Source organism: Manihot esculenta, chromosome 13 (genome assembly GCF_001659605.2).
Source record: "Manihot esculenta cultivar AM560-2 chromosome 13, M.esculenta_v8, whole genome shotgun sequence".
NCBI classification, from domain to species: domain Eukaryota; kingdom Viridiplantae; phylum Streptophyta; class Magnoliopsida; order Malpighiales; family Euphorbiaceae; genus Manihot; species Manihot esculenta.
Genome location: NC_035173.2, coordinates 7427279 through 7439780, shown reverse-complemented (window position 1 = coordinate 7439780; position 12502 = coordinate 7427279). Strand labels below are relative to the sequence as shown.

The 12502-nt window shown below is 36.7% G+C and overlaps 2 protein-coding genes across 2 annotated transcripts; both read left to right on the top strand.

Moving 5' to 3' along the window:
- The first annotated feature begins 610 nt into the window (after nt 1-610).
- LOC122721474 (receptor-like protein 9DC3) lies at nt 611-1345 on the top strand. The gene has a single exon (XM_043949309.1). It carries the CDS (start codon nt 611-613, stop codon nt 1343-1345), a length of 735 nt encoding a protein of 244 aa, XP_043805244.1.
- A 1503-nt stretch (nt 1346-2848) lies between these two features.
- On the top strand, nt 2849-11481 carry LOC110607955 (receptor-like protein 7). Its single transcript, XM_043949308.1, has 2 exons — nt 2849-3590; nt 10961-11481. Exons 1-2 carry the CDS (start codon nt 2849-2851, stop codon nt 11479-11481), a joined length of 1263 nt encoding a protein of 420 aa, XP_043805243.1.
- Nucleotides 11482-12502: the final 1021 nt, after the last annotated feature.

Sequence of the window (12502 nt, the reverse complement as noted above, 5' to 3'; positions counted from 1 at the left end):
TCTAAGCTCATTCTTTCAGCTCAACCAGTTAACCGAACTGATCTTATCATTTAATAGCTTGTCCGTGCACTCTACAATGGCTACAAATGGCCACCTTCCGTACTTGAGAGCTTTAGGATTGGCTTCTTGAAACCTTACCCAGTTTCCCAACTTCTTGCAGAACCAACATGGCATGGAATATTTAGACCTTTCTTCAAACAGCTTACAGGCTCAAATCCCTTAATGGATGTGTTCTATAAGTACAAATTCCATGGATTTTTTGAATCTTTCTCATAACATTTTAACTGGGTTTGAATAAAATCCTGTTATTTTTCAATGGGCTCAGATTCGAACCCTAGATCTTAGGTCTAATCAGCTCCAAGGATCCCTTCCATTGCCACCACCATCCACCATTCCCTACCTGATTTCACACAACCAATTGATAGGTGAACTTTCTCCGTTGATTTGCAATTTATATTCTCTTGAAATTCTCGACTTATCCTTCAATAATTTAAGCCGTCAACTTCCTCATTGTTTGAGCAATTTCAGTGATATGTCTGTGTTGGATTTGAGAAGAAATAGTTTTCATGGAATTATTCTTGCAGCCTAGAGAGATGATTGTAAATTGAGAATGATTAGCATCAGTTACAATCAACTACAAGGACAAGTTCCAAAATCATTAGCCAATTGTTCATCGTTACAGTTGGTTGATTTTGGTAACAACCAAATAACTGATACTTTTCCTTCTTGGTTGGGAAATCTTGCAGAATTGAGAATTCTGATTTTGAGATCTAACAATTTTTATGGTGTCATAGATCAAAAACCCAAAACCAAAGGCTTCCCAAGTCTTCGAATCATCCACTTATCCGGCAATGGTTTCATCGGAAAGCAGCCATCGGTGTACTTAGACATGTGGGAAACCATGAAAACCATCCAAGCAAACCACATGACATACATGGGGGAAAATATAAGGCCCAATTTCACAAACGTTGATACTTACTATGGGGAATATGATTACACAATGACTATGTTCAACAAAGGAGTGAAACTGGAATACGACAAGATTCAAGATATTTTCCTTGCCGTTGATTTCTCCAACAACAGATTTGAAGGACAAATCCCAGAAATCATTGGAAACCTTAAAGGGCTTAATCTCCTCAACCTTTCAAACAACCTTCTCAAGGGTCACATACCACCATCTTTAGCAAGTTTGAGCTCATTAGAGGGATTAGATCTTTCAAAGAACAAGCTTTCAGGAAAGATACCTCCAGAGCTCGCTCAGCTCACTTTCCTTGCTTTCTTTAATGTCTCCTACAACGAGCTTGAAGGGCCAATACCACAAGGGAAACAATTTGATACATTTTAGAGCAATCAATGTGAGGGGAACTTGGGATTATGTGGAGCTCCTTTGACAAAGAAATGTGAAGATTTTGGGGACTCACCACCATTTTTTCCAACTTCGGATGATGAAAGCATAGCTCTGGAGTGCAATCCCTCAGATTTATTCAGATGCACTTATTATCAGACTAAATCCGTGAGTGCAAACTCTCAACTATTATGATTTAATAGTATTTCATATGATTTCATTTTTTATTGCATTTTTTATAAGTCTACTAGTTTCCACATAATTTTATAATTCAGTTGATATTTATTGTAATAATTTAAATAAATTGATGTAAATAATTTTTAAATTCTATAATAACATAATTGAATTGAATTTGAGTGAAAGAATTATTTACACAAAATAAACATAATAATTTTCATTAAATTGAAGGCAATATGAAGACAATAATAAGTGTATGACTTCATATAATATGATGTTGCAATAAAATATAATTTAAATTATGCGGCAATAATATATTTGAATATCCAGCCATTCAACACCCACGAAAAAGAATAAGGACACAGTGGTGATAGTGAAAGACACTTTTTTTCTTTTGCCAAATGATAGTGGAAGACTCGCCGACACGATGGTGACAGTGGAAAACTCTTTTTTTCTTTTGCCAAACGATAGTAGAAGACTCTTTTTTTCTTTTGTCAAACGATAGTGGAAGACTCTTTTTTTCTTTTACCAAACAATAGTGGAAGACTCGCCGACACAGTGGTGAGGGATTTGACAAGTCTTTACAAGTAAACCAATGTAATTGGGAGGTCAAGGGAAGTTGCATCTGCATGATACTCTTTAAATCTTTTAATATTTTACATTTTTCTCTTAAATTAATCATATTTTTCTGTTGAGTCTCATAATTAAACAATGATAAACCAAAACAATCATTTTTTTAATAAAAATATATCTCTTATCACATTTTTTTTATCTGAATAATAATGTATTGCATGGCTGTTAAATTATTTTGAATAACTTCTTTTATTATCATAATACTAAACTATTATATTTGTATTTTATAAATTTAATTAGAAAGATTACCATGAAACAATATTAAAAATATTGATTTTCAATAATAAATTTTATTTACTCATTTATAATTTAAAAAATATAATTAATTTTTTTAATAAAATTCAAAAATAAAAAAGCTGGGAGCTTTGTTTTAAGTAATGTTTATAATGGGCACAGGCAACACCACCTACACTCCACAAGACAGCCGCCATACAAAAGAATTATCTGACAATGGAGTCACCACCTTTGTTCATTCGGTTGCTTTCCTTTCTCATGTTGACAACGTTGTGCCATGCTATAGCATTTACGCAGTCTTTTAACTCTTCTATTCAACGATACCATGATGATGAAAGCTTGGCCTTGCTGCAATTCAAAAATAGCTTCAACATCTCTAGCTCTTGATCTTATTCAAAGCTTGAATAATGGAAGCTAAATCAAGGCGTAAGATAAGGTGAGTGTTGCTCATGGGATGGTATGGAGTGCGATGAGAAAACTAATCATGTCGTTAGCCTTGACCTAAGTGAGAGTTGTATTTATGGGTCGATCAACTCCAACATCACTCTCTTTCGCCTTGTCCATCTTCAAACACTTAATCTTGGAAGCAACGACTTCATCCACTCTCAAATCCCATCCGAAATAGGCCAACTCTCGAGGTTAACTCATCTCGACCTTTCTTTTCCTGGCTTTTCTGGCTTTTCTGCCGAAATCCCAGCTGAAATCTCTAATCTTTCAATCTTGGTTTCCCTTGATCTATCTCATAATCTTGATTTCATTAGTTCTGATGGATTATTGAAGCTCCGTCAGACTAGCTTCAGAGGTCTAGTTCAAAACATGACCAATTTGAAGGAACTTGATCTAGAATGCGTGGACATTTCTTCAACGGTTCTCGCAAATCTTTCATCTTTGGAGTCTCTCCATCTTTGTGGTTGTGAATTGCATGGTGAATTTCCGGCGAGCATTTTCTCGCTTCTGAACTTAAAGATAATCAACTTATGTGAAAATATAAATCTAACATGTTTTTTGCCTGACTTCCACCCGAGAAGTCACCTTGAAAGATTGAGGCTCTTCTCAACAAGTTTTTATGGAAAAGTACCTCCTTCTATTGGAAACCTTACTAATCTTGTTTGGCTTGACCTCTCAGATACTCTACATAACTCAACTTCTTCACTCTCTTGGATTGGAAGACTCACCCAGCTCACTTATCTGGGGCTTGCTGGTCTCCACATACAATGGCCAGATCCCATCTAGTTTCATGAACCTTACTCAACTTAATATGTTGTTTTTGAAGGAAAATCAACTTACTGGTCCAATCCCACCCCAGATTAACAATCTCACCTCGCTATCCTCGTTGTACCTTTGATCAAATAAATTGCAAGGTTCAATTCCTATCAATTTCTCTCGACTCAATCAACTTGAATTCCTTGATCTTCTTTCAAATACTTTAGCTGGGTCATTGGATCTAAGCTCATTCTTTCAGCTCAACCAGTTAACCGAACTGATCTTATCATTTAATAGCTTGTCAGTGCACTCTACAATGGCTACAAATGGCCACCTTCCGTACTTGAGAGCTGATCAAGCATAATTTAGCCACATTTTTATCATAATTATTATTGTTTATTTACACATTTTTTAGTTTAATTTATGGTTTTTATCTTGTTTTTACAGAAAAGGAAGAAATTGGAAAATTGGAGAAAAAGTGCAGAAAATTGACAGAAAAGTGATTGGGTCAGTGATTTGCCCAAAACACTCAAATTACCGGGCAAATCACTTTGACAGCAGAAACCTGGAGGCAACAGACAGAAGTGATATGGGCAAGTGATTTGCCCAAGACACTCGAAGACACTGGCCAAATCACTCGCAGAAGACAGAGAGCAAAAAAAAAACTGGACTGACTCACAGAAAAGTGATTGGGTCAGTGATTTGCCCAAAACACTCAAATCACCGGGCAAATCACTTTGACAGCAGAAACTGACAGAAGAGCAGGAAATTGGGCAGAAAACAGAAATTCGAATTTTCAGAAGTCCAATTCCAACCCAATCACTACCAACATAAAACCAAGAGCCATGAAAGAGCTTCTCATCCAAGAAATTCCAATTGCAATTAAATTCAACATCAAAAGAGGAGTCAAACACCAAATCAAAAAGGGATTTTGAAACCCTAGATGGATGGAATTCTTCAGCTATAAAAGGAGAGCCTCCAAACCAGCAGAGCATCTTCTGATCATCTCTCAGCTTCAGAAACTCTCCAGAAACGCAGCAATCTCTTCTTTCTTTTTTTTCTTTTGTGATTTTGTCCACCATGAGTGGCTAAACACTTTCCTTTCTAGTTGAAGTTGGAAAATTCAGATTTGTGATGAATTGGGAGATTTAAATCTCCATTGTTAAACTTCTATTTATTTTCAATATTTATATAATTTGATCTTTCTATAATTGTTGCTTTGCTTTTAGAATCAATTTAGGCCTATTGCTTTTAATTGCTTGAGTAACAATTGTTTGAATAATTTAAGTCCGTAATTTCTTATATTATTTGAACACAAATTTAATCAAGTTGCATGATCTAAACTTGACCACGCGGTTGGCAAGGTTAGAATTAGGTTTCTCTAAGTCTTAATGCAGTTAACAGTTGTTCGATGCCAAAGGCCCCAAGGACGTTCCTTGGCAACTTGTTAACTAGTGTTTGATTAGCGAACGTTTCCTAATTAAACTAGAACTAAGGAGGAATTTGGATTGTGAGAAGTGTCTTCCACATCCTAAACTAATTTATTGAGATAAATAGGAGTATTAAAGAATCAATAATCAATTCTAAAACAATCTGAAATAGATCCATACTTCAACTAGAAGCTTTTCTCTTATTGATTTACTCATCTTTAAATTATTGCTTTCTTTTGTTATTTAGTGTTAATCCATCAACTCAAAACCCCCCTCTTTTAATTACTTGTTATTTACTTGACCTAGTCATTATTAGGAAAATCATTGGTGTCAATTCCCTGTGGTTCGACCCTATTGCCACTATCTAAAAGTTTATTGTTGATTGTTTAATAGGTTTATTTTTTACGGCTTCGACAACCGCTTATAAAAAATTGGCGCCGTTGCCGGGGAATTGATCTAACTAACGTATTTTCCTTTTGTGACCAGGGCTGATCGTAAAGAAGCTCTTCTTTACGATCATGAAATTGAACGCACTGCCAAGACCTTACAAGCATGGCTACGGTAAGTATGTCTTTTCTCTCTTCTCAAATTTCTGAACTAACCTCTATGGTGAGAAATTATGGTGTAGGTCAAGCCCAAAAACTTCAACAAGCACATGCAGGATTCTATGGACAGCCAAGACATAATCCCTACCTTGACACATACAATTCAGGTTGGGGAGACAATATGAGCTATGGCTATACAAGGACAGACCACTACCATGACTACCAAAGAGATCTGCAATACAATCCATGTTGGGGGGACAATCCGAATTATGGCTATGCAAGGGCTGACTACTACCAAAACTATCAAGCCCAAGCAACACCTCAAAAATCGAATATGGAACTTGAAGAGATGGTAAGGAAATTGGAAATTTCTGGGAAAATTCTCCAACAGCAAGTGGATCAAGCGGTCAATTCAATGAACGCGCACATATTAAGAAGAGAGGAAGAGCTTCAAGATCTATGGGACGATGACGAAGAAACAGACCAAACTGCTGAGTCTGCTGCACAAATCACCACTACACTTGAAGCTGAACCAGATACCCGATTCCAGGTTACTGTAAAATTTTCTGCACCAGCAAATTCACCCAATGCCACACCTGCCACTGCTGAAATTGCACCGGCAATTGCTGAACCTGCTGTCCAAAAATCAGCAAGTGCTGAATCTGCCACCATTGCATCCCTTGTTGCTGTCCAAACACCAGCAACCTCAAAAATTGACACAACTGAACTAGAAGATGTTGCACTTATTGAACCAGCAACATACACCACTGAATCAGCCACTATTGCATCCCCTGCTGTTGTCCAAAATCTTGAGCAACAAGTTAGCCAAATGGCCACTTCAATGAGCAAATTTGAGTCTCAAGGGAAGCTACCCTCCCAAACTGAGATAAATCCAAGAAAAAATGCTAGTGCCATCACATTGAGAAGTGGAAAAGAGCTACAAGACAGCAAGGCTAAAAAATTGCAAAAACAGGCCATGGAAGAAATTCTGCCAGAAAGTGATCAGGGCAGTGATTTGCCCAATTCACTAGTAGAAACTGACCCGATCGCTGGGCAAACTGAGCTGTCCAGCAGTGATTTGCCCAAATCACCAGAGAAGGCAGAGAGTGATCTGCCCAAATCAACAGACCAGGCAGAATCCAGTCAAAGGCAGAAACAGCAACTTATGGAGAAATTCAAGGTACCTCCTCCCTTCCCAAAGAGATTTGCAAGATCCCAAAAGGAGAAAGAGGAAAAAGAGATATTGGAGACACTTCGCAAAGTGGAAATCAACATACCCCTACTTGATGCTATCAAACAAATACCAAGGTATGCTAAATTTCTCAAAGAGCTATGCACCAATAGGAGGAAACTTGCTGAACATAAAAAGGTAAGTGTGGGGGAGTGTGTCTCAGCTGTCATTCAAAGGAAACTTCCCACCAAATGCAAGGATAGAGGAATGTTTGCCATTTCATGCAAAATAGGCAACATAGGAATAAAGAAGGCCATGTGTGACCTTGGAGCTTCAATAAATGTCATGCCTCTTTCTATTTTTAACTTGTTGAATGCAGGTACACTCAAGGGCACCAGCATTATGATCCAATTGGCTAATCGATCTGTTGTCTACCCCAAGGGAGTGCTAGAAGATGTGTTGGTGCAAGTGGACCAATTAGTCTTTCCAGTAGATTTTTATGTTATTGACATGGAGGAAGACAAGGGCAAAATCACATCTGATATCCTACTTGGAAGACCATTCTTAAGTACAGCAAGAACTAAAATTGATGTGCATGATGGCACATTGACTATGGAGTTTGAAGGGGAAGTTATCAAATTTAATGTTTATGATGCCATGAAATTCCCCAATGATGTTTCTCCTGTTTATGGCCTTGATGTTATTGATGATTTAAGTCAAGAAATTTTTGATTTTGATCAAGAAAATTTACTTTATGATGGTCTTTGCAGGAAAGGAGAAGTGGACAGCAACATCACTGAAGCAGAAAAAACAGCAGACTGCTGTAACTTGCTGGATGTGGGTGATTTGCCCAGTGATTTGCCCAGATCACCAGATAATCTGCCCAAATCACAGCCCAAATCAGACAGCAAACAGCAGAAATCAGCACAAACAGCAACTGCACCAGAACTGAAACCATTGCCCAGCCACCTCAAATATGCCTACTTGGGAGCTGGAAATTCACTTCCAGCAATTATTTCTAACCAGCTCAGCCAAGAAGAAGAGGAAAAGCTCCTTGATCTGTTGAGGAAGCACAAGAAAGCAATTGGGTGGACCTTGGAGGACATAAAAGGCACCTCAAGACCATTCGGTGGAGGCTCAAGATAGGATGCAGCACATGGAAAGCATGTTGCAGCTGCTGGTTCAACATTTTCTGCCCACAGACCAGCCACGACAGTGATTTGACCAGTGATTTGCCCAAATCACCTGCTCAAATCACCCACATCCCAGGCAGTCCCTTTCCTTCTCCTTAGTAATTTTTTCATATTTATGTTTAAACATTGAGGACAATGTTTGGGAGAGGTGTGGGGGTATTTGCTGTTAGGTTTAGGTTATATTTTTTCCGTTTACATTATCTTTTTGCTTTCTTTTTATTTCTTTTTGCATCTTTTTGCCCCATAAACACACACCAAAATTTTTTCACACATTTTTTTCACTTTTTGCACACACACACACATAATTTTGACTTAGTTTTTGCTCTACTCAGCATAGATAACAAGGTTAAAAGAGCTTCCTATCTCATGACCCCATTGATTTTCCACCCCTTTAAGCCTAAATTGAATCAATTATAGTGTGCCACCTTCACTTTGGAAGTTCTTTTCTTAAATTAAATCTCTAAATTTGCATTGGTCAAGGGAAATAAAAATATAAATACATGCAAATAAAAAGTTAGTGTAACTCCCTATGAGGTGATTTGCCCAAACTGTCATGAAAAGAAAAGAAAAAGAAAAACCAGCACAAAGCACAAATCATAAAACCTGTTCCTATGGCCAAATAAGCTATGAACAGAGCTAGTAGCCACTTGAAGAAGTGACTAACTGAGTAACCGGGGGTGGGTATCACCAATATGCACCTTCGCGTAAAAAGGTTAGTGACTTTTTCAGGCAAAAATAAAAAAAAAAGTGCTGCTAAATAAAATAAAATAAAATGCTCAAAGAAGGGCAAGTCTCTCTTAGAGGTTGCATTGAGCTTATACAAAGAGAATAAGCATGAATGAATCAAAAACCTTTCCTTTGACCATGATAGGTAAGGGGAAACAAGGAAAAGAGAAGAACAACCTTGGTGCATGTATTCTATACTGTGATACTTCAATTTAGGAGTCTAGAGGGGGCTGATTAAGTGGTACTTAGGCTCAAAAGAAAAAGGAGCTTGATTGACTAAGTTATTTGTTGCTTGAGGACAAGCAAAAAGCTAGGTGTGGGGGTATTTGATCAAGCATAATTTAGCCACATTTTTATCATAATTATTATTGTTTATTTACACATTTTTTAGTTTAATTTATGATTTTTATCTTCTTTTTACAGAAAAGGAAGAAATTGAAAAATTGGAGAAAAAGTGCAGAAAATTGACAGAAAAGTGATTGGGTCAGTGATTTGCCCAAAACACTCAAATTACCGGGCAAATCACTTTGACAGCAGAAACCTGGAGGCAACAGACAGAAGTGATATGGACAAGTGATTTGCCCAAGACACTCGAAGACACTGGCCAAATCACTCGCAGAAGACAGAGAGCAAAAAAAAACTGGACTGACTCACAGAAAAGTGATTGGGTCAGTGATTTGCCCAAAACACTCAAATCACCGGGCAAATCACTTTGACAGCAGAAACTGACAGAAAAGCGGGAAATTGGGCAGAAAACAGAATTTCGAATTTTCAGAAGTCCAATTCCAACCCAATCACTACCAACATAAAACCAAGAGCCACGAAAGAGCTTCTCATCCAAAAAATTCCAATTGCAATTAAATTCAACATCAAAAGAGGAGTCAAACACCAAATCAAAAAGGGATTTTGAAACCCTAGATGGATGGAATTCTTCAGCTATAAAAGGAGAGCCTCCAAACCAGCAGAGCATCTTCTGATCATCTCTCAGCTTCAGAAACTCTCCAGAAACGCAGCAATCTCTTCTTTCTTTTTTTTCTTTTGTGATTTTGTCCACCATGAGTGGCTAAACACTTTCCTTTCTAGTTGAAGTTGGAAAATTCAGATTTGTGATGAATTGGGAGATTTAAATCTCCATTGTTAAACTTCTATTTATTTTCAATATTTATGCAATTTGATCTTTCTATAATTGTTGCTTTGCTTTTAGAATCAATTTAGGCCTATTGCTTTTAATTGCTTGAGTAACAATTGTTTGAATAATTTAAGTCCGTAATTTCTTATATTATTTGAACACAAATTTAATCAAGTTGCATGATCTAAACTTGACCACGCGGTTGGCAAGGTTAGAATTAGGTTTCTCTAAGTCTTAATGCAGTTAACAGTTGTTTGATGCCAAAGGCCCCAAGGACGTTCCTTGGCAACTTGTTAACTAGTGTTTGATTAGCGAACGTTTCCTAATCAAACTAGAACTAAGGAGGAATTTGGATTGTGAGAAGCCTCTTCCACATCCTAAACTAATTTATTGAGATAAATAGGAGTATTAAAGAATCAATGATCAATTCTAAAACAATATGAAATAGATCCATACTTCAACTAGAAGCTTTTCTCTTATTGATTTACTCATCTTTAAATTATTGCTTTCTTTTGTTATTTAGTGTTAATCCATCAACTCAAAACCCCCCTCTTTTAATTACTTGTTATTTACTTGACCTAGTCATTATTAGGAAAATCATTGGTGTCAATTCCCTGTGGTTCGACCCTATTGCCACTATCTACAAGTTTATTGTTGATTGTTTAATAGGTTTATTTTTTACGGCTTCGACAACCACATATCAAGAGCTTTAGGATTGGCTTCTTGAAACCTTACCCAGTTTCCCAACTTCTTGCAGAACCAACATGGCTTGGAATATCTAGACCTTTCTTCAAACAGCTTAGAGGCTCAAATCCCTTCATGGATGTGTTCCATAAGTACAAATTCCGTGGATTTTTTGAATCTTTCTCATAACCTTTTAACTGGGTTTGAACAAAATCCTGTTATTTTTCAATGGGCTCAGATTCGAACCCTAGATCTTAGGTCTAATCAGCTCCAAGGATCCCTTCCATTGCCACCACCATCCACCATTTCCTACCTGATTTCACACAACCAATTGACATGTGAACCTGCTCCGTTGATTTGCAATTTATATTCTCTTGAAATTCTCAACTTATCCTTCAATAATTTAAGCCGTCAACTTCCTCATTGTTTGAGCAATTTCTGTCTGTGTTGGATTTGAGATGAAACAATTTTCATGGAATTATTCCTGCAGCCTGGAGAGATGATTGTAAATTGAGAATGATTAGCATCAGTTACAATCAATTACAAGGACAAGTTCCAAAATCATTAGCCAATTGTTCATCGTTACAGTTGGTTGATTTTGGTAACAACCAAATAACTGATACTTTTCCTTCTTGGTTGGGAAATCTTGTAGAGTTGAGAATTCTGATTTTGAGATCTAACCATTTTTATGGTGTGATACATCAGAAACCAAAAACCAAAGGCTTCCCAAGTCTTCGAATCATCGACTTATCCGGCAATGGTTTCATCAGAAAGCTGCCATCGCTGTACTTAGACATGTGGGAAGCCATGAAATCCATCCAAGCAAACCACATGACATACATGGGGGAAAATATAAGGCCCAATTTCACAGACGTTGATACTTACTATAGGGAATATGATTACTCAATGACTATGTTCAACAAAGGAGTGAAACTGGAATACGACAAGATTCAAGATATTTTCCTTGCCATTGATCCCTCCAACAACAGATTTCAAGGAAAAATCCCATAAATCATTGGAAACCTTAAAGGGCTTAATCTCCTCAACCCTTCAAACAACCTTCTCAAGGGTCACATACCACCATCTTTAGCAAGTTTGAGCTCATTAGAGGGATTAGATCTTTCAAAGAACAAGCTTTCAGGAAAGATACCTTCAGAGCTCGCTCAGCTCACTTTCCTTGCTTTCTTTAATGTCTCCTACAAGGAGCTTGAAGGGCCAATACCACAAGGGAAACAATTTGATACATTTTAGAGCAATCAATATGAGGGGAACTTGGGATTATGTGGAGCTCCTACTCACCACCATTTTTTTCAGCTTCGGATGATGAAAGCATAGCTCTGGAGTGCAAACCCTAATATTTACGCAGATGCACTTATTATCAGACTAAATCTGTGAGTGAAAACTCTCAACTATTATGATTTAATAGTATTTCAGATGATTTCATTTTTTATTGCATTTTTTATAAGTCTACTAGTTTCCACATAATTTTATAATTCAGTTGATATTTATTGTAATAATTTAGATAAATTGATATAAATAATTTTTAAATTCTATAATAACATAATTGAATTGAATTTGAGTGAAAGAATTATTTACACAAAATAAACATAATAATTTTCATTAAATTGAAGGCAATATGAAGCCAATAATAAGTGTATGACTTCATATAATATGATGTTGCAATAAAATATAATTTAAATTATGCGATAGATTTTTATGGAAAAACCCTTTTTTTTATAGTGAATAATATATTTGAATATCCGGCCATTCAACACCCACGAAAAAGAATAAGGACACAGTTGTGATAGTGAAAAACACTTTTTTTTCTTTTGCCAAACGATAGTGGAAGACTCGCCGACACGATGGTGACAGTGGAAGACTCTTTTTTTCTTTTGCCAAACGATAGTGGAAGACTCGCCGACACGGTGGTGAGGGATTTGACAAGTCTTTACAAGTAAACCAATGTAATTGGGAGGTCAAGGGAAGTTGCATCTGCATGATACTCTTTCAATCTTGTAATATTTTATATTTT

Bases quoted from the DNA above. Each gene is read 5' to 3' on its own strand.
- LOC122721474 (XM_043949309.1), top strand. From the start codon at position 611: ATGATTAGCATCAGTTACAATCAACTACAAGGACAAGTTCCAAAATCA.
- LOC110607955 (XM_043949308.1), top strand. From the start codon at position 2,849: ATGGAGTGCGATGAGAAAACTAATCATGTCGTTAGCCTTGACCTAAGT. The intron at 3,591-10,960 runs GTCTCCACATAC...TTATTCCTGCAG, and splicing joins CACTTATCTGGGGCTTGCTG to CCTGGAGAGATGATTGTAAA.